At 44.2% G+C, this 26,934-nt stretch overlaps 1 protein-coding gene across 5 annotated transcripts in view; it reads left to right on the forward strand.

The window, feature by feature from the left end:
* The window catches only part of ST7 (suppression of tumorigenicity 7), a 97,002-nt gene that overhangs the window by 34,056 nt on the left and 36,012 nt on the right, over window positions 1–26,934 (forward strand). For 4 of the 5 annotated variants that reach the window (XM_066591811.1, XM_066591810.1, XM_066591813.1 and 1 more), the window contains 4 exons: window positions 9,049–9,131; window positions 22,430–22,589; window positions 24,231–24,285; window positions 25,928–26,043. In XM_066591811.1, the coding sequence (XP_066447908.1) occupies window positions 9,049–9,131; window positions 22,430–22,589; window positions 24,231–24,285; window positions 25,928–26,043 (414 nt within the window). The remainder of the gene's footprint in view (window positions 1–9,048; window positions 9,132–22,429; window positions 22,590–24,230; window positions 24,286–25,927; window positions 26,044–26,934) is intronic. The other variant, XM_066591814.1, reaches the window with a different exon arrangement.

A 26,934-nucleotide genomic window follows, 5' to 3' on the forward strand; every position in this document is an offset into this window, starting at 1 on the left:
GGCTCACCGCTCAGCCAATCAGACACAGCTCTTTCAACAGACGGGGATTTAAAATCTTCGCCTGATGAAAGAACCTGAGAGCAGTGCAGGGAGAAGAACCTGCTACATGCGGCGGCGGAGGTGTGTGTGTGTGTGTGTGTGTGTGTGTGTGTGTGTGTGTGTTATATATCTTTTTCACCACATACTAATAATTTTCAGGGAAGTGCTGATATTTAAAGCCCTTCCCCGAAAATCACTGCTGGGGTGCCAGCATCCTATACTCCGGCTGTGTTCACAAAGCACTCAGCTAGTATACAGCTGAGCGCTCCGAGTAGGGTATGCAGAACACCGCTGGACCACTGTGTTCTTCATACTCTGCCTGTGTTCTCTGAGCGGGATAGCAGCTGAAAGAAAACAATGAACGACTCATTAACAAAAACTGCACGATGTCCATCCAGTTAGACCCTACGATTCTCGCTCAAAAGACTGCTTTGAGCGATTTTTGAGTGAGAATCGTTGGGTCTAAATGGGCCTTTTTACACTAACGTTTTGCTTATTATCTTCCCCATCTGTTGTGAACAGCAAACCTGAAAGCAGAAGGTTCGCCTGTTTATGCCAGCTGCACATGGCCGGATTTGCATTCCACATTGGATTCCACAGCAAATACCGCCCATAGCATGCTATGGAAACGCGCTTTTTCCTGCACCTGAGTGAAAATCAATTATGATACTTTTTCCCCCCCAATCACAGAGGAAAAATCGCAGCATGCTCTATTTTTGCGTGGATTCCAGACAGACTGCTTTCATTGAGGTCAATGGAAGCTGTCCGACCTGCGGCCCTTCTGCAATCGACATTTCAGAAAGGTTGCGGATTCCACGTCATCGCTAAATAAAAAGAGAAGAAAAAATCTGTTCTGCGCATGTCTGCCGGTGAGCCATGCAGACTATCTGCAGTACAGGAAAGAAGTAATGACAGGTATGCGCGGATGCTGGCCGGACACAGAGTCTGCAGGCTCTCGCATGTGGAGTCCAACCCGCCTGTGTGCAGCCAGCCTCATACAGGCAAATAAATCATTGGCTTGTTCAAACAAGAAATAGTTGTCCACATCCCCTGTATAAGGGAATGGGAAGGACTGAACGATCGGAATTTTAATAAGTGAACAAGCCAACGATTATTTTTAAGGCTGGATTCACACGGGGTGGATTTGCCGCGGAAATTCCGTCCGGAATTTTGCCGCGGCAAGTCCGCCTGCGGCCGCTAATCCCGGTATTGGCCAGCCATGTGGACGAGATTTCTCAGAAATCTCGTCCACATGCCGCGGCAAAGCTGGCAGAAGTCGGCGCTGCAGCGCAGATTCGCTGGCTGCAGCATGTTCATTTTTTTCCTTCTTCCGCTGCGGCCGCGCTCTCCTCTATGGGAGCGCCAGCCACAACGGAAGAGCGAGCGGCCGGGCCGCTTCAAAACCCACGGTTAAGTGCCGCGGGTTTTGAAGCAGCGCTTCTCCCGACGGAAATCTCGCGGTTTTTCGCTGCGGCAAAACCGTGAGATTTCCACCGGGAATCCGCCCCGTGTGAACCCAGCCTAAACCTGCAAAAAAGGAACAATTACCAAAAAGTGAACGATTTATCATTCGTCATTCAGTTGTTGGCAGCGTTTTACACTGAACAATTCTTCATTTTGGCTCATTTGAATGATAATCGTTCCGTGTAAAAGGGCCTTAACACGGGGTCTAGCTCTGTAGGCGTATGATGGGTGACGTTCAGGGACTGGCATCATTCTGAGTGCGTCTGTTTCAGGATCGCTGCAGGAAATCCCTTTCCCGCAGTTACTTGTGAGCCCACGGCTTGTGGACAACGTTTGAAAAAGAAAAGTTTTCTGATTACAGTACAATATTACTCCTTACAACAAAATCTCCAAAGGAGAAAAAACTGTCGACGTGTAGAACAAAAGCTGCTAAATACCTTTTAAATACAACCGGATAATGTGGTTTAGTAATTGGCTTACATTTTAATGCAGCTTTAAACAGATTAGAACTTGGCCTATGAAGTAATGCATAGCACAACATAACACCTTTTGTTTGACGCACTGTACTTTCATGAAACTTTTTCACACCCAGTTTTGAACTGGCCGACAGCGGGGATGACAGATTTTCTGCTTAGGTTACATTTTCACTGTAAATTAAAGGGAACCGGTCATCTATGAGCCCTATAAACTACCTTTTGGGGCTCAAAGGTGAAGGGACAGGGCCCTGGGAAGCTGCTTTTAATAGTCACCAGAGACCCGTTCTAGCATTGAAAAATCGGCGCACGCACGCAATGACTCTTCACAAGGCTGTGTACGCACCTCTCTCATTCATCTCTATGGGAGAGCACACACACACATATGCGCAGCCTTTTAAAGACTCGCCGTGTATGTGCACTGATTTCTTGGGGGCACGGTGCTGGAATAGGGGACCCTGTGACTAAAAAGCAGCTCACCCTTGAGCCCCATAACATGACTTGCTATCCCGTAATACTATAGTTAGGCCGGGCTCACATGCACGGGTTGGAATCTTTGTGCGGATATTCTCAACAGAAGACCTGCGACTGTGTATGGTCACGTAAGCGTGCAGTGTTCCATGAGGATGTACACTTTAAGGACCGCGCATAGTCTACGCAGAAAACCAAGCAGAATGACATCAGAAAGTACCTCAACCCCCTTCTATCGCTCAGGCGACATTCCCTTGTGCTGGCGAGGTGAGAGCGGTTCAGATAGTCTTTAGGGCGGGATACTGCTCTCCTGGAGTGGCTGGTTTCATTGAAATCAATGGGTTCTATTCTCTGTACTGGTGTATCTTGACGCCACCGGAAGTGTGGGTGGCAACAAGGTACAGCCAGTTTAACAGGGCGTTCACGCCCCCAGGAGCTGATTGCCAGGAATGTCCGCTACACAGGTCGGCAAGCTTCTGCTTGGCATACACAGCGGCTATGGGGGCAGGCAGACACCCAGATACCGAGCGGACAGCGGGGTGTCCACAGCACGGTGGGGAAAGGGCTTTCTCACTGCAGTGTCGGACTGTGGAGCACTGGAGTTGCAGAGTCAGCAGCGGCGGATGGAGTTGTCATCGGCCACAGCACAGCGGCAGGGGAAGGATTCTGTGTCTGCAGCGTGGGCGTGAGGAGCATTGGCGCTGCAGAGTCAATGGGGGGAGCAGTATTGGGGCACAGCGCTCAGTGTCTGCAGCGTCGAAGTCTGGAGCACGGACAGACGGAGCTAAGTGCACTGGGGTCTGCAGATAGGTGAGGACTGTCAGTGCTGGAGCCACGACGCAAACACCTGCAACATGTGGGGAAGCGGTGAAGACAATGTATAGAGCCGGCACGCAAAGCACAAGTCAGCCACCAATCAGGAGCTAGGGGAGTGACGGGGGCGTTCATTCATGCAACCCCTGTCACACCCCTAGCTTCCAGTGGTGTCTATTCTCTATGTACTGCACATGCAAATACATGCGCAATAGCGCTTGTGGGAATCTGGCCTAAAAGTCTGATTCAAGTGGAGGCTGAGATGCACAACAAGTAAAATTAAAGGCTGAAGGTGTGCAAAGTTTATATGTCATGTCTGCTGTGCATGAATATATTGTCACAAATTAACCAAAACTGAAGAGATCAAAGATCTCCCAGATGCAGATGCTGGTAGACGTTTGAGCCACGGAGTCATGGAGTGAAGACATGTACAACTGCTTCGCTTGTTAGTAGAAATATATAATCCCTCTCCCTCCAAAGAAAACACAAATGGGTTAGTCAGAGACCACATCTGGTAATATAGTGATAACCTACAGAACAGTCCCTGTATTCCTCTCCCTTCAGGGTCACTGGAGGCTGTACAAAGGAAGAGGTGACATTAAAGGGACTACATTAGCGCAGAGTGTTAAGGCAGCAGTATGCAGTCCTAAACTCTCACTCACGACCTGAAGGTTGCAGGTTCAATCCCTGCAAGGTTTAGATAGGTCTGTAAAATGAGTACCCAGCTTGGTGGGGGGTAATAAATAAAAATTACCTAAAAGTGCTGTAGAATAAGTTGGTGCTATACAAATAACAAGATTTATTTATTTGTATTAATTAAAACTAGATGGTGAAATATTTTGCATTTTTCTAATGTCTATTTTCTGATTGTAGCTTTCCTGAGCTACAGTTAACAGCCTTTAGAAGATATGCTTTAAAGCAGCTTCATGGGCCATTCACACAATGGACAAGACAGGACCCATAGACTTGTATAGGAGGCTGTTCTAGATGTGTTATGTGTCCTGCAGAGGTCATTGTGCAGGGAAGGGAGTTGATAGTCACAGCTAATCACCTGTTGTGAGACTGCATCCACACAGGCTACAAAATCTCGCTACAATGTGAAGCTCATGGTTTCCAATGGGTTCTTCCACATGAGTAATGTTTTGTAGCGAGATTTTGTAGCCCGTGCGGATGCAGCCCGAATGATGGATCCTGTGTTGTCCACATATAGGTGTTACCTGCCAGTGTAATCCTGTCTGTGTAGGATTTTAGTTTTTTTTGTTTTTTTAAACTATAGATTGTGATTGAAAGTTAAAAAGAAAGTCGGCAAAAAGTCTTAAAAATGTTTAACACAAAAATGTGATTTATAAAATGTGTAATTTTCTGATGATACATTCGCTTTTAAGGGTATGTTCACACCTGTCTGATTTGCATATTACAAATCTGTAACATATTTACTAGAGGATCCTTGGCAGACGTCCCAGGCTGACACTCTGATTCCTCTGGCTGTGTGCAATATGATGTGTCCCAGATTTGCGTGGGGATTAGCACCATTCAGTGGGACTAATCTGTCAGTTTTTCCCTGTGGAATATGAGGGAATAAGTAGCATGCGACTTTATTCTTACAATTTCCCCCTCCCCCTTTCCCTCTTGAGAGATTTTCAGTACGGCAAAAAAAAGCACAAAGAATGTGTGGTGAAGGTTTTCGATTTGGGGTCTGCCCTGTGAAATCCATACAAAATCCTTAATGTGTGAACAAGCCCCTCCAGACTGTAATCCTTCTAGTTTATATCAACACTTCTCCACTGCAGAGACCAAAAAACAGGAAGTAAAACTTTTTTCATCCCCGAATATTGCACCTAGAATGTGGAGTATGATTTGAAAGCTAAGAATAAGTGCTAAGATTAAGATTTAATAGGATGGCAAGCAGTTAAAGTTAGGACTATTCTACATCCTTGCCAGTGAAGGGGACAGTGGTGGGAGAATCTCATAGGGGTAAACAAAGTCCCCGCTACGATCTTGGAAAAATGCTATTTTTTTAAATTATTTTTTTAACCCTTTCCAATCCACTGTCTGACGTCCTGAAGAGATTCTGATTGAAGGCTGCACAGCTGCAATGTTGAAAGACGTCCGGCAGAGTATTCTTACTGTATATTACTGGCCGCTCTGTGGTCGGGGTCTCTCCAGCATGTCCCATACCGCAGTACTGGCTCTAGCCAGCAGATGGCAACATTGTATAAGGCAAAAAGAGAAAGCCCCCTTGGAAACCCTGAATCCAAAATTGGATTGTAAAGGGTTAAATCCTGCGACAGAATCCTGCATGTGTCAATAGAATATAATAGCTGCGTTATTCTGCCACGGGGAACGGGGCATAACTCCGTCCGTGGGCATTAGCCCTAACACTTTCTGACTGGTTTTCATGAGATTTTGTATACTCTTCTCTATTTTCAATATGTGCACTTTTTAAAGTTTTATGACAGCGATGTATTTCTTTGCATTGGGCCAGCATATTTTACCATCACTGATTCATCATAGATTCCTACATACAGTCTGGTTGGGCTGGGACACACATCCGTTAACGCTCACACTAGTGCTTACTGCATATATATCCTCCCGTGCAGGAAAAGCACATCGCGTACTACTGCATGCCGAAAAATCCACATACCCTATTTTGGCATGCATGCACACGTAATAATAAACGTCACATTTTTTTTGCGTGCTATATGAGGGACACCGTTGAAAGTAATGTAAAGTTTGTTATCGCATATTGTATGTGTAATACGCATTAAAAACTATTTATGTGAGCGGGCCCTTAGGAGCTGTCCCACAGTATTTTTTACTATGCTTGGGGGTTCCGTCACAGGTGCCAAAAACTGCACTGTGACGGAACACCTGCCTGAACCATTCCCTGTCATTAGTGAAACCGGGTGTCCGTTCCACAGTGTTTGTCTTATTTGGGTTATAGAGTATAGTAATTGACTATTATTCTATACTCAAAACATAATGGAAACCATGTCAGACAACAAAGTGGTGTCCGTTTAACTAATGATAGGGAATAGTTCTGTTAGCTTCAGTTCTGGGTTTTTGGCACCTACCCTGTTTCCCCGAAAACAAGACGCGTCTTATTAATTTTTGCTCCCAAATATGCGCTACGTCTTATTTTCAGGGGGTGTCTTATTTCGCCGCGGCAAATCCGTCTGTGGCCGCTAATCCCTCAATTAGCCAGCTTTGTGGACGAAATTTCTCAGAAATCTCGTCCACATGGGACAGCAAATCTGTCACGGCAAAGCTGGGAGAAGCCGCTGTTGTGGTGCGGATTCACCGGCCACAGAAACGGAAAAGTGTGCAGCCAGGTCGCTTCAAAACAAGCGGCTGAGTGCTGTGGGTTTTGAAGGAGCACTTTCCCGGCGGAAATCTCGCCGTTTATCGCTGTGGCCAAACCGCAAGATTTCTGCTGGAAATACGCTCTGTGAGAACCCAGCCTTAAGAATCACACACAGGTTGCCTGACTCACACACAGAGCCATAAAAAAATAAGGGCTGTAAAGTAACGTACCTGTCTGCAGACAGAAGTTCCTGTACCACTTGTAAGCAGGAATGGTATTGCAGCTTCCGGCCACCAGGGGGAGCTCATCACAGCAGACATGTACAGCAGGAACAGAACGTACAGTATGGACTTTTCCAGCCAGCAAAGGGAGCTCACAACAGCACACTCGTACAGCACAGCAGGGACAGGATAACAGCAGACTGTCTGCAGATCTACCTATACATCTGGAGGTAGGAGACAACGGGGATGGCAGCAGGGGACAGACTTCTTGACTTGCCTGCACACTTTACTATGCCTTACTTTTGGGGGGTGCCTTATATTTGGGACTTCTGCAAATTTCAGGGGGTGCCTTATTTTCGGGGAAACACGGTATGATGTAACCCCCAGATGGAATCCCAAAGTGTGGTGTGAAACTGTGGGGCCGCTCTCGAAGGCAGCTTTCACACAGCCGTGAAAATCGTACAAGATTTGTGCGTTACAATAATATTAATGGGGTCATAAACCTGAGCGGCACGTCCTATGTTTGAGTGTTCCCTGGTAACGCCTCGCCCGTTGTTTTCAATGAGGGCGGCAACAACATTGCACAGCGTGAAAACTATGGGAAACTCTTGCTGATCGGGAAAGTGACGATCCTCCGGAAGTGATGTTAGGTGTTGTTTAACACACAAACACCTCACATCCACAGGGAAATCGCACGTTCCTGAGCGATATGGGGCCGAGTATCACAGCCTGATATCGCGCTTGCCTATGTGAAATTAGCCTAACTAAGGTGTGTCCCAGCCAACCGAACCTAGGACTGGTGACTGTTAAGTCAGTAATACCCACCGTCAGACCAATACACACATCGTATATTCAGGCTGCTTTTCTGCATCTATAATACACTGTGTGAAACTGGCCTTATACAGAGTATTTCATGTGGCTGAAGTGTTTCACCTGATTTATAACTGGGCTGTCAGCAGAAATACCTGGGAAAAGCGTTTTTTTTTTTTTTTTCGTTTTTTTTTTGTACAATTAATGACAAAGTGTAATCATTTGCTAATATTTCTTTCATAGCAGTATAGAACCAAAGCTCTTTTATAGATGGGTAGTAAACTATCACACCTGGAAAGGCAATATCACTCTTTAGACAAGTCTTCTAACAGTGACTAGGAATTGTAAGCCGAAGCCAGAATCCATACACGGACAGCTGTTTCGGGATGATTGCAAAGTAGGTTTCTGGCTTGGCTAGTGGGAGGCCTATAGACACGAGTCAGGAAGGGTATTGTTTCCAATAGGTGGCGCTGCAGAGGTATTCTTCAATCTTCCATTTGCATCTTTCCCAGAGGAGCATGGATGGCCTTATAAGTCTCCTCACTCACCTCCTAGGCGCTCTTCTTCAAGGGGTTCTGTCATTAAAAAAAAAAATTAATACTTACCTATTCCTCCCCAGACAATCTTCTTACAGCATCTTCTCTTCACCGATCATATCCTGGCTCCTCTAGTCCCCTGAGTCACCTCACCTCCAGCCGGCAGCATCCTCCTCTTCTTTCTGTGATGTAGCGTACAATCTGGGCATTCTGCTTCCTGCTTCGCTAGTGATGTAGCATTCTCTGCCTAGCAGGAAGTGCCGAATCCTGTGTTGGGCCATTGCAGAGACCACTGCAATAGTATGTGAACACTCATGGTGAGACACCGCATATGCACGATCGTGGCAATAGCCCGTCACAGGACTTAGCATTCCCTGCTAGGCAGTAAACGCTACATCACTATTGACCTAACTCATATTGACCTGCAGGAAGCAGAATGCCGAGAATGCATGCTACATCACAGGAAGAAGAGGATCTGGCCGGCTTGCAGTGAGTGACCTGGGGGACTGGAGGAGCCAGGAGAAGATTGGCAAGGTGAAGATCTGGTAAGTAGACTGCCTGGGGAGGAATAGCTAAGTATTGATTTATTTATTTTTCTTTTCGAATGATAGAACCCCTTTCAGGAGAATTAATGCCCTTCCTGACCCTTTCTGGAAAGTAACTAGCGCTTGATTGTTACATCCTAAATTGTAGGTGAAGGAAGTTTTATGCAACATGAATAAAAAAACAAGATCATACAGCTTTTGTTCCTCTATTGTCCAATATCACTAATTGGATTATATATGTACATTTTTTAGGTTTTTTTTGTTTTTTTTTTGTTTTTTTTAAAGTTTTTAATTGGACATCGTACATCCCTTCACTTATTAGACATTCTCACATACAATAATTAAATGTCATATCTCGTTTTCTCTTTTTAGTGAGTATGTTTTTGAACACGCTAACACCTAAATTTTACGTCGCTCTGACTGGCACATCTTCCCTCATCTCGGGACTCATTTTGGTGAGTAAGCAAAACTTTATTTTATTGTAATATGGAGACTTTAAAAGCCATGGAAACCTTTTGTGCATGAAAAATCAATACATACATGTCTTACGGAGACCTTACAGAAAAATGATGCACATTAGTCTCTTGCTATGTTTTTGTTCTGATGCATGTAGAAAACAGTACTTGCTTTGCCTCAAGTCCTCTACTGAGACATGTGGCTGGGGGGGGGGCATTTTCGGCACTGATCAGCTGGTCTCTCTCATGAACCAGCACAAGCTCCGCCCCTGTGTCCCCTCTTCTGTCTGTGGTTTCCGCTCGCGGATGAAAAATCGCAGAATGCTACATTTTGCTGCAGACCCCACACGGATAGCTTCCATTGAAGTCAATGGAAGCCGCCCATCCGCAATTGACACTGCAGAAAATTTTAAAAAATAAATAAAAAATCTGTACCACTCATAGTCTGCACGGCTTGCTGTCGGACAACCGCAGTACGAACGAAGAAACAGAATGACAGGTACCCCTCTGGAAGAAGCTTATCTCCTGCAGGAATAAAGGATAGGTCATGTTGAAACCCAAGGGAGACCCCATAAACATTTGCAGAAGTGTACATTTCTATGAGATGCAGCTTTACACTGGTTGTAAGAGCAGGCAGCGGACAACCCACCATTGGCAGGGGGAAGCTGCATCACGTATGCTAGACAAAAATTCTGTCCCCAACACTGCAGTCTGTCACTGATCTATCATTTGCTGCCCTTGGATAAGACTCCACCCCCTTCCTGCCCTATCACATTGTACTTGCACAGCTCTAAAGGCCCTTTTACACGGGCCGACAATCGTTTGGACAACTGCACGGTCACTGACATCCTTGCCAAGGTCGTCGTCACTCGTGCAGAGCATTCAAACAGACTGCTGGCCGCTCCTTGGCTTCTTGTCTGATTCTCGCTCAGCGCTTCACCCCCCCATAGGAGACGCTGAGCTTGAAGCGTTCACTTGGAACGACAAGCCTGTGAGTGCTAACACTTTTTTTTAAGCTGACTGAAAAGTCAGCCTAAACAACCGAGAACGACAAGTCAGCGTTTTTGTCTTTAATTTTTTATTTTTTTTTCCCCCCGCTGAATGATTGCTCACTTTCGCTCGTTTGAACAAATTTTGAGTGATAATCGTTGTGTGTAAGCGGGCCTTAAGACTCCATCCCTTTGACTGCATTAGCTGAACCATATCAGAGGGGAAGCCGTAACCGACATGGCAGACAACCCATATATGGCAAACTAACTTAAAAAAATACGGAATGTCTCTACCTCATTCTTATCAATGGCCTATTCTTCACTGCATAAGCAAGATAACTTCCTCTGTCACTTCCACGGCGGAGCCCGTCACTGCGCCCCCCCAGAGACCCCAAACTTACCTGCGGATCTGGCGTCCTCGCTCCCGCATGACGCTTCGGCGTGACACGCTGTAGTGTCACGTGACACGCCCGCCACGTCACATGACACGCCCACCGCGTCACATGATGCGGCCGGCCGCGTCACATAACGCGGTAGGCGGAGAGGCGATTTCACGTTATCTTCCTCTGTGCTACAGCGGAAGATGGCGTGAACGGATGGCTTCCATTGACTGCAATGGAAGCCGTCTGCGCGTACATCCGCGGCAAATGGAGCATGCCGCGGGTGAGGACGGGAGATTTCACGGTGCGTAATTCCGCGGTGGAATTCTGCACCGTGAGCCCTGAGCTATTAGGTTTAATAGAACCCAGTAGCTGCGAGCAACACAGCGGATTTCCGCCGCGAATTACGCGGCAGAAATCTGTTCGTGGGAAGAAGCCCTTAGGAAAACTTTAAAATGTTTTATTCATCTAAGCTTCTATTTATCAAAAATGGTTGATATCTAAGATGTGAAATGAACGATGTAGCTTGAATAATTTTATCATCATGGTGATGAAAAGCCTGATGATACAGTAACTTCAACACTTAAACATGAGTCCTATATGGAGGTGGGAGTTGGAGTCTTGGAAAACTGAGGAATCTGTGTCAGACATTTTGGCTTACAGTCTCTACACCCCGGCTGCTCAATGCCCTTTTTTTGCTTGAGTCCCTTTATTTGTCTTTGGCGCTGCTCAGGAGCCCTTCTATGGAAACAAACAGTAGAGAGGCTGGGCTGGAGCTTGTGTACATCTGGAGATCCCGACCACCCAGAAGGTCATCATATTAGGACTTCCCTTGTACACAGAACGATTAACGTTGAAATGAGTGAAGCTGAACGATAATCATTCAGTGTAATTGCAGCCAAGCTTTTTGTTCATCATTCATTTTATGCAGGCATGAAAATCATCGTTGGCTCGTTCACTAATCGTTTGGTTTAAATACCGATCATTCAGTCGTTGTCATTCACTAATACAGCCAATGTTTCCTTAGCAATGAGCAGTAAACAGCTGGAAAGAATAATGTAACATGTGAGTGGCTTGTCGTTTGCTATTTCCGAGATGGAAATACCTCTTTAAAGACTAAATTAGGCCCATCACTAAGGGGTTAAGGAAGGTGTCTAAGTTTATCATGAGAGCACACCTGGGCCTGCCCACGATCCCATCCCACTGTTTTATAACCAAATGCAGTTTTACCTCTTTAATAGAGATGAGCGAGCGTACTCGGCCACGCCCCTTTTTCGCCCGAGCGCTGTGATTTTCGAGTACTTCCATACTCGGGCGAAAAGATTCGGGGGGCACCGTGGGTGAGTGGGGGGTTGCAGCGGGGAGTGGGGGGGAGAGAGAGAGAGGGCTCCCCCCTGTTCCCCGCTGCTACCCCCCGCTCCGCCACGCCTCCCCCCGCCCCCCGGCGCCCCCCGAATCTTTTCACCAGAGTTCGGAAGTACTCGAAAATCGCGGTGCTCGATCGAATAATTACTCGAAACGAGTAGGTTCGCTCATCTCTACTCTTTAACCTTTTTTACTGCAGTTCAACAGTAGTCCATCCTGTAAGTACCATATGCCCTTCAAATGTTTCTCAGCTTTACTTTGGACCACATCCATTTCAATGTGCCGAGAAAATGTAGAAGAGTCCTCTGTGCCGTCTAGGGGTGCAGCCTATACAATCCTAGTAATTGGTGGCAGCCTCAGTAATTATGCTTCTTTTTACACTGAAGGAGAACTGCACGATTCTGGTTTGCAAGAGCGAACGAGCCAGTGACCTCACCAGTTCATTCACGCTCAAGCAGCCTGTCACCAGTTCATTCACGCTCAAGCAGCCTGTTACCAGTTCATTCACGCCCAAGCAGCCTGTTTGAACAAGTAGTGAACGATGCTCAACGATTATCTTCCTGTCTAGTATTTCACATTCTTATGGAGCTGCAAGTGAACGAGCCAATGGTCCATTTTCGTCCTGCTGAAACTAAACAACAAATGAAAAGTGCACAATTCTTGTTCATCGTACAGTCATTGGCTCACATTTAGACTGCAAATGAACAAAAGTGAATGATAATTCAGTCACACTTGCGTGAAAATGGTCTACTTCAGATTGACCATAGGTAAAGCTAAAGTCCCCTGGTGCAAGCACCAAATCATGAATGACTCCTCTGGGGACGTCACATTGTGATGTTTTTTTGGCAGACTTTTTTTGCAGGGTGGTTTGCCATTGCCTTCCCCAGTCATTTTTTACCCCTCCCCAGCAAGCTGGGTACTCATTTTACTGACCTCTAAAGGATGGAAGGCTGAGTCAACCTTGAGCCGGCTACCTGACCCAAGCGGGGATAGAACCTTCAACCTTCAGGTCGTGAGTGAGGGCTTAGGACTGCATTTCTGCTGCCTTAACACTCTGTGCCCCGTGTGGCACAGAGATATGTGAGGTATAAAAAAAAGAATGTCTATAGGTGACAAGGAGTTGTAAGTTGGACCTTTCCCGCATCTTCTCTTCCTCCAAGCCAGTATGTAGAGCAGGTCACTGCAGAAATACTTTTGTGCGAATGAGTCCCAGAGCTGTATGAATGCCTCGTTAATAACCCCTGCGTACAGTGGAATACATAGACCTGTGCTGCTATCTGCACTGTTTTAAAAGGCATAATGCGGATGTCTGTGTAATTGATTCTCTGCGGATATTTACAACCAAATCGACATCTCCCCAAAGAGGAGCACAGTCGGTAATGAGCAATCCTTGGGGGATGAGAAGACCTAATTGTTTTATTTTCTCAATTTAGAGTTATTTTGTACTGCAGATGACTATCTGATGATATAATCCCTAGACTCTCCCGGCACAGGGTGGATTGAAACCCAGATTTTTTTTTTGATTATTTTTTTTGGGCCCATCACACTTATTTACCTAGTGGCACATTACTAAACAAAGCAGGGATCATCTATTAAGATCACAAGCGCATGAGAGCTGAACGCTTCCTACCAATAAATGGAATATGCAAAACTGCAGACAGCACATTTGTTTGCTGTGGTTTTATGCCAGACATCAAATGGTAATGGTTAGCATTAGGTCAGTGTAACGTGGCTTCTGTATGATACCAATACCAACAGTACTCATATTACTTTTTTATTCATATAAGGCCAATGGGACATTTAGGAAGAGAGGCCACATGGGATCCTGGCATTAGATGGTTAATATGGTTGGTTTTTTCTCTATTAAGAGGGTGCTTGTGTAACTCCCCTACGTTGAGAGGTCCTTTCAGGGTCAGATGACGAATCCTTGAGCACTTTCCAGAACATCCGGCTTAAGAATCAGGTGGCTTGGTGACAACACTGGATTGGCTGTCCAGCGACTGGCGGGAAAACCTGGAGCCCATAAGAAGAGTAGCGTGACCTTGGAATCCATATGTTGATTGAAGACTCAATGCCTCACTATGCGATGGAGGACCTAAGACAGCTGAAAATCCGTGTTGAAGAAGCCAGCAGCGAAGAATGGCTGAAGCTGTGCTTGGCGTGCCGCCTCCCCCCCCATCCCGCAGGAAAGCACCAGAGCGGACGCTGAAAAGCGTGGGAATGTCACCGAGGTCGGTGACCCAGAACCGTAAGTACACGATCTCTCCACCAGACATGAGAGCCAGAGGAGAATGAATGCACTGCTCTCCGACCGCCGCTGCCCGCAAGAAGCCGAGTGGATCACAGGAGGGTGATCTTCTTGTCAGTATTGCAAAGAAGGTCGATGTCTAACTTTAAATTGCGGTCTTCTGGCGCTGCTTTGCTGGCTTGACACTACTACTGTAGGATGTATGTTTCAGCGAAGGTTTCATTAAATTATTGCTGAGTCGATCTAAAACTGATAGGTCAGGCCAAGGTGTTTTGGATTTGAGTTAACCTCTTAGTCACTGCCCCATTGCCACTTTACTTCCTGGCTAAGTGGGCTTTAAAAACACGCTCGCTCTGAGGATTAAAGCCACATGGGCTGAGGACGTGACAGCTCCATTCTGATGGCTGCCAAAGGTAGCTGACAACCTCGAGCTATCATAAGGGGCCAGGATATCCGACCCCCGGTCATGCGATCAGTGCTATCTTAGCAAAAAAAAGTGAAACAAATTAACTTCAGCTCCCTTCACGGATCAGATCCATGAGGGTAGCTGAAACTACTCACCACCATCCTCTGCGATGTCCCGTGATGATCTGGTCTGTAAAGGACCTTTGGCCACTATCTGCTGTGTCCTACATCAGGCGCGTGCACAGAAGGACTCGCGCCCTGGGAAATTTAAATCTGCTCCCGGCTAGCGTTTGTAACAGATATCACCGGGGACCGCTGTATGCAGTTCCGGTCACATGATCACTTTTTTTTTTCATCCAATGGATGACAGCGATCATTTTAAAGTAAAAAAAAAGCTTACGTTTCATCTCCCTTCGCAGATCCTATCCATGAGGGGAGATGAAATTGCGTATCTAAGGCCCCAGGATTTGTCCAAGGATTTTTACCCTGGCTTCTGCACACACGCCAGTCACCAAAATGGCGGATGCATGTGCAAAAGCCACAGATTGCCAGGATAATTTTAAATCTCCCTGCTCCTGGTTAACAAACGTAGCCAGCAGCCTGGAGATTTCACTAGGGGGGCTGCGGTACATGGTCCCTGGTCACGTGATCACCACTAGCCAATGGATAACTGCGATCACGTAAAAAAAGAAAAAGTTGAAATTTCACCTCCTGTCATGGATCCAATCTGTGAGGGATGGTAAAATTACTTAAGGCTTCCAGCGATGTCCCCTGATGGGATCTTTATCCGTGGGCCTTTCCCATCTTCGGCACATGTGTCGTCGGTAAAATGGTGGATGTAAGCACAGAAGCTGGGGAGGACCCGGGAAATGTAAAATGTCCTGCTTACTAAAAGTAGCCGAGAGCCTGGAGCAGTGACCAAGGGCCACGGTGAGCGACCATAATGGCAACGGGGCCCAAACCTAAAGGAACATTAGACATAAGCTTAGGGCCACAATGGGTATGTTTCTGAACACAAAACAAACAGGGTTATCCACTTTGGGGTGGAAGTCTTCATTCATATATGTGCTGTACAAAAAAAGTATTTTTAAATTGACACAATTGCCAAAAAAAAAATGAAAATCGTAAATTTTTTCCCCCTTCTGCTTTGCTTAGATTCATTCAAAAACCGTGGGGGGCAAAATATGCAGTACACCACTAGATGAAATGTAGACCCCTTAACAAATTCAAGATGAGGTCATTTGTTGGGGTTCTCCATCGTTTTGGCCGCTCAAGGGTTCTACAAGTGGGCAATGGGGCCTGAAACATCTTTAAGCAAGATGTCCGTTCTGAAAGCCATCGGCTGCTCCTTTCAGTTTGGGCCCTGTTGTGCATATGGGCATAAGATTAGGGCCACAAGGGGTATGTTTCTGAGCACCAGACAAACGGGGGTATCCATTTTGGGGTGTAAATCTTCATTTTAACATGAACTATAGAAAAAAAATGTCTTTTGAAATGACATATTTGCAAAAATATGATTTTTTATTTTTTTTTTTTATTTATTTTTTTTCTCCTTTAAATTGCATTATCTCCTGAGCAACAAAATCTGCAGGGTCTAAATACTCCTGACCCCCCTCAGTGAATACATTACATTAACAGGTGTAGTTTTTATAATAGGGTCATTTGTGGGGGTATCTATCCTTTGGACACCTATGAGCCTTTGCAATCTTGGCTTGGTGTCTGAAAACAAAATATTCCTCAAAATGTTAATCAATGTTAAATTTCTGCGTCTCCTAAATAGTTTTAAAAAGTTTTTCAAATGTGCATCTGGAAAAAAAGTAAACTTTTAATAAATGCACACAAATTCTATCGGTCTATTTTTACCACCTAAATGAAGTACATACAACTTGTGGTGAAAAAACAATGTCAGAATCACTTGGATATGCAAAACCTTTACAGAGTTACCCTATGTTAAAGTGACACATGTCAGATTTCCAAAATTTGGCTCTGTCACTAAGGCGCAAACAGGCTTTGTCACTAAGGGGTTAAACAGATCTGCATTAACTAATGTCCAGTTCATAACTTTGGTTTTGTTGAATCTCAGTCCCTATGTAGGGGTTCTCTAGTAATTCATGCTGATGGCTCTTCCCAGTTTTCAGTTTTTTATGTTTTTAAAGAAATGTTTAGTTTTATTGGGATTAAGTAATGTGCGGGTTACATTGCACTTATTCAGTATTGGGGTCACAAGAGAAGCTGCCACCTAGGTCTTTAGTGTGGCGCAGTCCTAAGCTCTCGCTCACGAACTAAAGGTTGTGAGTTCAATCCCTGCATGGTTCAGGTAGCTGGCTCAAGGTTGACTCAGCTTTCCATTCTTTCGAGGTCGGTAACATGAGTACCCAACTTGGTGGGCGGTAATATATAAATTACCTGAAAGCACTGCGGAATGAAATGGCGCTATATATTTTAGGAAGCTATGCAGAAGTTTGGGAGGTTATATGCACTTTAGGCAGTATGTTCAGCCAAATTTAATAATTGTTTTTCCTTTCTTAGGTGTTGCAGAGCGATATATTTGATTTAATTGGTCACTCCTTTTTTATTTTTTGGGCCTAGAGGCTTTTTCCAGCATATATGCCAAACCGTATGCATAGTGCCTTATCTTGTGCTCTTAGCTGGAGTGCCCAAGGCAAGTGATGCAGATTAGACTCCTATTGATGAGGGGAAAAAAGGATCCCCGCGCTCCGGAACCCAGAGAAGTCAGCCGTGAACCCGTATCACAAAGTGTTACTTTATTATGCAACGCATTTCGGCAATCTCCTGGATTGTTTAAAACTGGACATTACTGCCCTCACTAGGACCAGATAATTCCCACACACTAGTGGCAACTTGCAGCAATGCAGTGCCAGCGCCACAGCAGTATTTCTAAAACTGGTTTTCTCCATGGTATTGCGCTTTTCTACCCGGATCAGCTGTGCAAGCAGCCGGCTAGGAGATCTGAAGCCTTCTCTTCCTGTGTTACTGTATGCAGGAAGCGATCGGCATTGGAGAAGACCAGGCGGTGAGCACAGACCTGTTAGATACTGGGACACTAGCAGGAACACAATATTCCGTATTCTTGGACACTAGTTTGGGATGGGGCTAAAAAAGCAAGGACCCACGTGGAAGAGGCCTGTGAGCTGGATTTTGGCCACCTTGGCTGTATCTCTAGATACATGAGCATCTCCTGGCATACTCCATGAATCGTGCTCTACATGATTTGGTTACAATAACACAAGGATTTTGGCTTTAAAAGCAAGCAGCTGCTAATGTTATCAAGGAACACGTTATTAGTTCCTAATACAGCTTAGATAACACAGAAATAGATTTGTGACTGTCAACAGGACTGGACAATTCCCCTGGTAGCACCCGACTGCGAGAAGTAAAAATAACTTGGTTGGGAAGCGTGTAACAAATCTATATGTGTCCTATCCATGGGATAATACAACTTTTCGCTAATTGTAACTTAACCATTCATATAAAACAATGGTCAGTTATTGCCACTTTTGTCTGTTAACCCTGCTAACATGTCCATTAATGTATTGCCTCTTCTTACCAGAGTGAGTGTTGGCACTACCAACACTTTACAAAACAAGCTGCTATCTGAGGTCTGATGCAAGCGAGAGCTAGAATGAAACTCCATTTCTTCCCACTGATCTCAATAGGCCTATACTGCAAGAAATGCAGATACAAAATATCGTGACCTCCCGAACCTGTCCGGAATCCAGCATAAAAAGTGCTTTCATCAGAGGCAACTAGAGATGAGCAAACGTACTCGGCCACGCCCCTTTTTCACCCGAGTACCTCGATTTTCGAGTACTTCCGTACTCGGGCGAAAAGATTCGGGGGGGCGCCGTGGGTGAGTGGGGGGTTGCAGCGGGGAGTGGGGGGGGAGAGGGGGAGAGAGAGGGCTCCCCCCTGTTCCCCGCTGCTAGCCCCCGCGCCGCCACGCCTCCCCCCGCTCTCCGGCGCCCCCCGACTCTTTTCACCCGAGTACTGAAGTACTCGAAAATAGCGGTACTCGATCGAGTAATTACTCGAAACGAGTACGTTCGCTCATCTCTAGAGGCAACCCTAAGGTTGGGACATTGACACACAAATATCGATAGTCGATAGTTTGTTCAGAGATAGTCAATACTATCGATTTATTGTAAAATATCGGTGGAAGACTATCGATATATCTACTTTTTTAAATGCTGTATAAAAATAAAACCGGTCTAGGGTTAATAAAGCAACACAATAAACAAAAAAAAGATAGTTTTCTTTTAAAACTTTAAACTGCTGAATTTATTATTAACTTCTAACTATTAATAACATCATGAAAATATATTAAATTTACAAATGAAAATAAAAAATTACAGATGAAACGTAACTAATATGAGGTATATGAAAAGAAGTTTATCATTGGCCCCAATAATCGTTATCTACTGAGCCAAGAAATATTAATTTGACCGGGAGTGCAGAAAGATGACTGAAACAAGGTCCTTCCAGCTACAAGGAAGCCAGAAGCTGGCCGCTGGACCTGACGGGATGTGAGCATGATGTGTGTGTGTGTGTGTGTGTGTGTGGGGCTGCGTGCCCTGCATTTTTTCAAGTTGCAGCTGAGGGACCAACGGTCTCCATGGCAACTTGTAAACAATGCAGGGCCTGGGAACGCGAACGCAGTGCCCCGGACGCAATTGTAATTGCGTTAGGTGGGTCTCCTATCTTTTCTATGGACACTGCGTTCACGTTAAACGCTGAACGCACAACATGTCACGTCTCCTTTTCTGGACGCAACCTTCGTGCGTTCAGCGCAGCCCTTCATCTTTCATTTAGAAAGCCTTGCCCACAGCCATCGCGTTAGACGCAAGCGTTCAGAGCCTGTGTCTAACTCCATGAACAAACGCATGTGGAAAAGGGGCCTAAGACCCCACTTTTTCTGAGAGTCGTTTTGCCTGGAGCAAACCTTATTGGGGACAGAGTCACCTCACACTTTCCAGAAGTTTCTAGAACTTGTTTTATAAGTTCATTAGTGCCTCGAGCAAAACTACATCCTGTCCCAACACAAAGGAAAGGGCAGAATGTAAGGAAAGAACATCTGGTCACCGGACCACAAGACACGTTTCTTCTTTACAAAAATCGATATTATATCGCCTTAAACTATTGATTATACCGCTATATCGGACATAATAATATCGGTGAAAAGTATCGGCAAAGCATTAGCGATGAATCTATATTTCGATATTTGTTCTCGATGTCCCAATCTTAGGCAACCTCTTTCAAAATGTAGATGCTGTGGTGATCAGTTTGATGGCCACAGGTCCAGCTCACAGCACCCCCCAGTAAACAGCATGTTTTTCCAGGGGAAGTATGAATGGTTGACCATGTAGTACATAGAGGGCACAATTCTGCCAGAGCTTGAGCTACATTCTGCTCATCGAGAGGGGAAGTCCTGGGCCAGGGACCCACTCTGACATCCATGTGCTCCAATAGGCTATATGGGGCAACTGCTTTAAGGAGATCCAACCAAGAATCTCCACCGCAATTGCTTGCCATTGAAACACACATAGACATGACTACTATTGTTTGGGGCATTTGTGCCACTTCTGGCGATCACATTAACGGGAATCAAGGGCTCTGATGACATTGGAGTCATAGCTTTCTTTTCTACAGGGTCTGTGCTGGAGTTGATGAACCCATTAAGCTCTCTTGGAAAGATCAGGTATGGTCTCTTAGGGTGGGTTGTTTTTTTTTTTGTTTTTTTTTTTGTTTTGTTTTGTATTTTATAAAGGTCACCACATCATACCACATAATTCTGACCGTTCAACAGCAGCTGGGGTCCAGGCACAAGCGCTAAAGGAATGCTCTGACCTATACCACTGTGTGGGCATATGTTGCTCATTTACTGCCATTGTAAAAAAAATATATACAGTGCTTAAGGGCTAATGCCTATGGCCGGACTTATGACGCATTTTACGCGGCGTTGCCCCGCAGCTATTCGGTTCTGTTGAACCTAATAGTTCAATGTTCATGCTGCGGAATTTCCGCAGTGTGAAATAAACCGTGGCATGCTCTAAATGTAGTCAATGGAAGCCGAGCGTCATGCGATACTTCTGCTGGCCCTCCATGTGGGATGCGTACAGCGGATCCAGAGTGGTAAGTATGGGGATTTTGGGGGGGGGGGGGGGGGTGTCGTGGCGGACTGCGCTGTGATATTCCACTGGCGGAGTCCGTCACGGCCGTGGTCATGAGCCCTTATACAGTTTTGGTCAACGGATGCCAGCAGGATATTATTTTATTTTTGTTTTTTATTAAACCTATATTACACAATACAAACTAACAGGAAAATAAATTATGTTGAATTTAGTTAAACTGCACCTACATCTTCAGGTGACTTCTCGGAATAAGGTGCGCTGTCTGTAAATGAGAAATAATACAATTTCTGGCCATTATATAACCTACTAATTATTAGTATTATTCAGAATACCAGTGTTTCTGGGGGCGCAATGCGCCACTTATAATCTATTATAATATAGTGAATGACATGATCACATGTAACTCACTGAAGGAGCTGTGATGACTCTTGGAGTTGTCAAAATATTGAAGGACCTGTGGTGATGTCACCATGTGATCAAGGGGGAGCTCAGAGCTCCGGTGATTCAGCTGCTTGCTGAGGTGAAATCATGGTTTGGAGAAAGGACCTGTGATGACGTCACCATCAAGTGATCAGGGGCGGAGCATGTAACTCTGTGAAGGACCTCTGACTACGTCACTGTCGTGATCAGGGGCGGAGCATGTCAGTCACTCAGGGACAAATGGTCGTTAGCACTTTGATATGGCACTTTACACTATTTCTACCCCTCCTGGGGGCAGTATCTCTGATCCTCAGCTGCTGCAAAGTTTGTGCCTTTCTGTGCTTTTCCCCTTCTCCTCCACCCACCCCTCTCCATGGACTTTCTATGGGCAGCATGAGTCGTCCTCCTCCACTTGCCCTGCACATTAGATGTTTTTGGGGGTTTTTTAGCAGAAAAATCATATTTGGTAAATAAAGTCATTTGCACTTGTATAGCTATCGTATAAACAGACGTTGTTTGAAAAGACAGTGGCCATTTTAAATTTTATTTATTTATTTTTATGACAAACCTTAAAGGGCCACTAACGTTTCAGAGAACTTGTGCTCATCTAATAGCCTGTTTGTGTTTTATCAACCTTATAATATTTTCATTAAAAATGTTGTTGTTTTGCCACTATAAATGAAGTTTGAAGGGTTTTCCTTCCAGCGAGTCATCTTCTATTGTTAGATATTGAGCTTCTGTAGTAACAGGGATGCTTGCTTAGCTGTGGGGGAGGGGCTATCCTCACAGACTGACAGATCTGCAGACAGTGTGTGCACTCTCCACCATCTCTGCCTCTCCTGCTATATTGGGATTACTAACCATTTAGCCAGAATGTCTCTGAATGCTCATCTTCTACAATCCTTCTAAGAAAGCAGAGGGGTGGGCATTTAGATGCAGCTAGGCTTGTGACACGCACCCTGCCTGAAAGTAGGTTCCAGTTAGCAGAGTAACAGAAAAATGGGAAAGACCACCTGAGAATCACAACATTAAAAACCTGAAACTGGGTGCAAACGACAATAAATGAGTGGGTAAGGAGAACCCTGTGTATTAGAAAACTTGTTGAGAACTCTGTTATGCTTAAGACCATTTAATTTGAGTACTTTTATTTTCAGTTTTTGTGGTGTTTTTTTTTTGTTTTTGTTTTTTTACACAAATTAGATACTGTGATTGTTAATCACTATGTCTGCATCATATTTCACTATAAAATGTAGATATTTTATGTTCATAGATGGAAGTATTGTTACTTGACCCACAACTATATAGATCTTTTAAAGAAAAAAAATTCCCTTGCTTTTTTTAGATATTTGAATGGTGGTATTTTCGGAAGTATGGAACATCGTTCATTGAGCAGGTCTCTGTAAGTCACCTACGCCCTCTGTTGGGAGGAGTTGACAATAGCACACCAAGTAATTCAAACACGAGTAACGGGGATGCTGATTCAAGTCGACAGAGTGTTTCAGGTATGATTGAGTTAATAGAATTTACTTATGATAGTTAATTAAAGATTTCCCATGTTTAGAAAATGTTATGGACTGGAAGTTCATGCTTTGCACATCTTTAAAGACCTCTAAATGGTATATGAATTAAATATCTAAAGGGCACCTCAAAGCATAGTTGTCCTCTTATGTTAGTAGTGCACTAAAACTTCTCTAAAAATGGATCTCACGCAGTGGAAATATTAATGTTTGTAAGTGCACTAGTGGAGTAGATGTACGGGCTGCGTATTTACTCTAGCACAGTGGTGTCTTAGCAATACTTTGTGGAAGATGATAAATACATTTACAATTTCTTGAAAAATGTTCTGTAGCAGCAATTTATAAGTATTTTTAATAAGCAAGTAAAGAGCTGAAATGCACTTTTCCCATGTCTCCTGTCTTGAATTGTGCATACATAGATCTAGGACTCCATGCCTTCTGATGGCACTCAGACATGTGCCATGGTAAACTTGGGTCTTTATTATCTAGACTTGCTTTGTAATTGCAATCTATTGTCTATAAACAGGGGCAGGTTGTGCATGTTGTTCAGTGGAATTATACAGGAAGTTCAGTATAACTTCTTTACAGATCACTAAATCTTGCATCTCCATTCCTGAGCTCCGTAACCCTTTAATGCTACAAGATGTATCGTTACGTCCTGAAGCTTCGGGGTATGTATGGAGGGGGATTACGGGCCGATCCTGCTCCATACAATGCAGGTGCCGGCTGTTTCTTACAACTGACACCTGCTCGCAGCAGCTCTGATAAGCAGCAAGCTCATCGGCGCTGTTAACCCATTAAAATGCCGCCATCATTTCTGACGATAGACTTTAAATGCCCCGAAAGTAGTATGTACTCCAAAATGGTACCAGTAGAAACTACAGGATGTCACACAAAAAATGAGCCTTCTCACAACTATGTCGACGGAAAAATAAAGTTATGACAGTCAGAAATTGGCGACAGAAAATAATTTTTTAAAATTTTTTCTCTATCTTTTGGAAAAAAGGAAAAACAATACAGCAAAAAACTATATAAATTTGGTATCGTAGATATCGTACTGACCCATAGAATAAAGTTAACATGTCCTTTTTTTTTTGCAGTGTGTATACCATAGAAATAAGACTATGATTTTTTTTTTTTCTTTTTTAAATGAGAAGGAAAAACTGAAAATAAAGGGAAAAAAAGGCCACAGTCATAGATCACCTATCCACTGGAAAACTGCTTCTTCATTCAGTCACTAGCTATAGAAGTGACCGAAAAGCCTGAACGCAGCACTTCTAGTGATCAGTGAGGGTCTCGGCACTTTGCTCCCCATAGATAAATATTTGTAGTTGAACTATCGCTCTCTTTTAAGAAGTAACACCGTGCAAATCTGTAAATAATATCTGTCCGATTTATAAGATAAAATTTGCAAGCTTTGTGCTTTAGTGTTTCTTTTTTTTTTCTATAGTTTAGTAATTGAAATAATTTTGATTTGGCCAAGGATCCGGGAATACTTGGAGGGCAGCGGGTTTTGTATGGAAATTTCTATTATCTTAAACAATAGTCACCGTTTTTGTATACTTTTAATTGATTCTTTTCCTCAGCTATTTTATTTACATAGGTGTTTTTTGTTCTATTTCACAGAATGCAAAGTTTGGCGAAATCCGTTAAACTTGTTTCGAGGAGCAGAATATAACAGGTAACTTCTTGGAGTAAATATACCATGCACCATAAAGAATCAAAGAACTGCAAAACACAAACTTATTTGCCTACAAATGCAGAACCTAACAAACATTGAGAGGTCAGTGTGTCAGTTTAATCCGGGTTAACACACTGCTCAAAATGCCAATACATTGCCAAAGCCCTGAAACCCTTTAGAAGGAAGCTCCGTTGTCCTGAAATGGGATTTAATATCATTTCTTCTTCTTCTTTATCCTGATTGACCTGCTAAATCCAGCCTGTTGGAGCCGAGTTGTGCTGGAGATTGGAGAAGTAAAATGAGAGCATGATCCACTAAACCTGGGACTTACTTTGGCATTACGTCTAATGAGTAGCCTGGAAGGAGTAAATCTCCTTGCTAGTCTGTCATTGGAAGTCTTGGGAATGAATGAGCCATTGCCTTTGTAATGTGCAGGGATTTCCATCTCCCACGCTGTATGCAGTCGTCTGTGAGGTGCTGTGATGTGGGAGCTATTGTCTTTTTGACAGGTGCAAAGAACAACGCTGCATACAAATGTCTAATTGCTGAGCATTACCAAGGTCATAAATATTCACTTTTGTTCTCTGAATTTGTAGAACTAAAGTATATTCACATTTTATCTGTTTTCTGTCATATAGTAAAACGCACATTGTACAGTTGTTCTCACTTTAATAAAATGTCTGTTATTTCTGTGGAACTAGAAAACTTTTATGTTGGATTATAATGCCTGAACTTAATGCACATAACCGCTCATAAAAATGTTAGTGTATGTATGCATTGGCTCGTTTCTGAGAACAAGCAGCTTGTAAAGACCTGCCCAAAACCTTGGTTTATATTCAGATGCTAGATATAAATGGATATTGGCCAGCCTTTTTAAATTTAGTAGGCAAAGAAAAAATACATATGTTTTTATTACAATGGCCATTTTATAATGGCACATAAGGCTGTGTGGTTTTCCAATATTGCGTTACATGTGATCTTTGGATACCCGGGTAAGGCAACGATGTTTTCCTAGAAAAGCTAGCAGCTATGCCTTGTTGTGCTGCAGGCTGCATGTAGATCATCTTCTTTGAAAAGGCTTTAAAAAAGGGTTGAATTAAAGTGAATGGGAAGCATGCGTGTCATACCAAGCCCGACCAGTGGGATCAGAGCTGTATACGGCCGTCCGAAAACCGCTCTGGTCTGTAGCGCACCAGCCCAGCACACAGCTAATCTATTATTAATGGTCTATTAAGAGGATAGGCCATTAATAGTTTATAAAGTTGAACAACCCCTTTTTAATATATCTGGATTATGCCCCCATCCCCATTGAATCTATTAAAGCAAATCTTGTTCCAATTTTTTATTTCAAAGTCCATTTATGATGTGCAAGATAATCTGCTTCCCTGTATCTGACCGTAGACATTAGATCAATGTATATGGGATCCAGCAAACTAATGTGCATGGAGGCAGCGCGAAACCAGGCTAGGACATGTTGGATTTTAAAATGTCTGTCCTTTTTGTTTCCCTGGGAGATGAGCGCTGTCCGGCAGCCATCTATCACCTCTGCCTGTTATACGCCAATTACTGTATATTGTAAGGTTTTCATAGGACTGAATCTATTTGTGTATTACTTCAATAAATTATTGTCATTGTATTACAGATACACATGGGTGACGGGACGGGAACCGTTAACCTATTATGATATGAATCTTTCAGCCCAGGATCATCAGACCTTCTTCACATGTGACACAGATCACATGCGACCAGCAGATGCAAGTAAGAACCGCACTGAGGTTTTTTATTATTCACTTCAATTTTGTTTTAATATTTCAAAAAAACTTAGACCCCATTTACACTGACCGATGATAGCTCAAAAGTCGCTCAAACGACAGTTTGAGTGACCGTTTTGAGCGATTATCTTTGCATAGTCTATAGTAGCTAAGTAGCTACTATACAGCTATGCAGGCGTAGCGGGACACCGCCACTATCGTTCAGCGAACACTACAGCTGTTCTGCATGAACAAACAGCTGTAGTGTTCTCTGCGCTTACAGCCCGTGCCCTGTTGTGAATTCAGAGCAGGACCCAGGCACAGAGAATCTTATCAGCACAGCCAGCTGTGATAACAGCCGGCTCCGCTGATAACAGCTGATCGCTCAATTCTAGCAAGATTCTTTTGAGCGATTCTCGTTGTGTCTAAATCACCCTTTACAAACGGCATCTATTTTATTTACCATCTATACTCGAGTATTAGAGTATAAACAGAGTCAATAAGTTTTACCACAAAAAGAGGTCAAATTTATTGACTCTACTATAAGCCTAGCTGTACTAGGTAAAAAAACCAAAACCCAATACTCCCCAGCCGGCGTCTGTGTCCCCCGGTGCGATGCTCTCCCCAGCAGTGCGGCAAGCTGCTTTAGACTTCTCCCCGCTGTCCTCTCCCTGGTTCGGTTTTGAATTCCCCTGCCGTCAGCGCTGTGTGAGGAAGTGTTGTGATTGGATTGAGCACCAGCTAATCACAGCCGGCGCTCGATAAACAAATCACAGCCATTCAGTGATGTCATTCACTGAATAGCTGTGAAAGAACGAGCGCCAGCTGTGATTGGCTGGTGCTCAATCCAACCATGACGCTTCCTTCTTTTGACATTACCAGCGTATGACCCATGGAG

The sequence above is a fragment of the Eleutherodactylus coqui genome, chromosome 2 (genome assembly GCF_035609145.1).
Source record: "Eleutherodactylus coqui strain aEleCoq1 chromosome 2, aEleCoq1.hap1, whole genome shotgun sequence".
In the NCBI taxonomy this organism is placed as follows: Eukaryota; Metazoa; Chordata; class Amphibia; order Anura; family Eleutherodactylidae; genus Eleutherodactylus; species Eleutherodactylus coqui.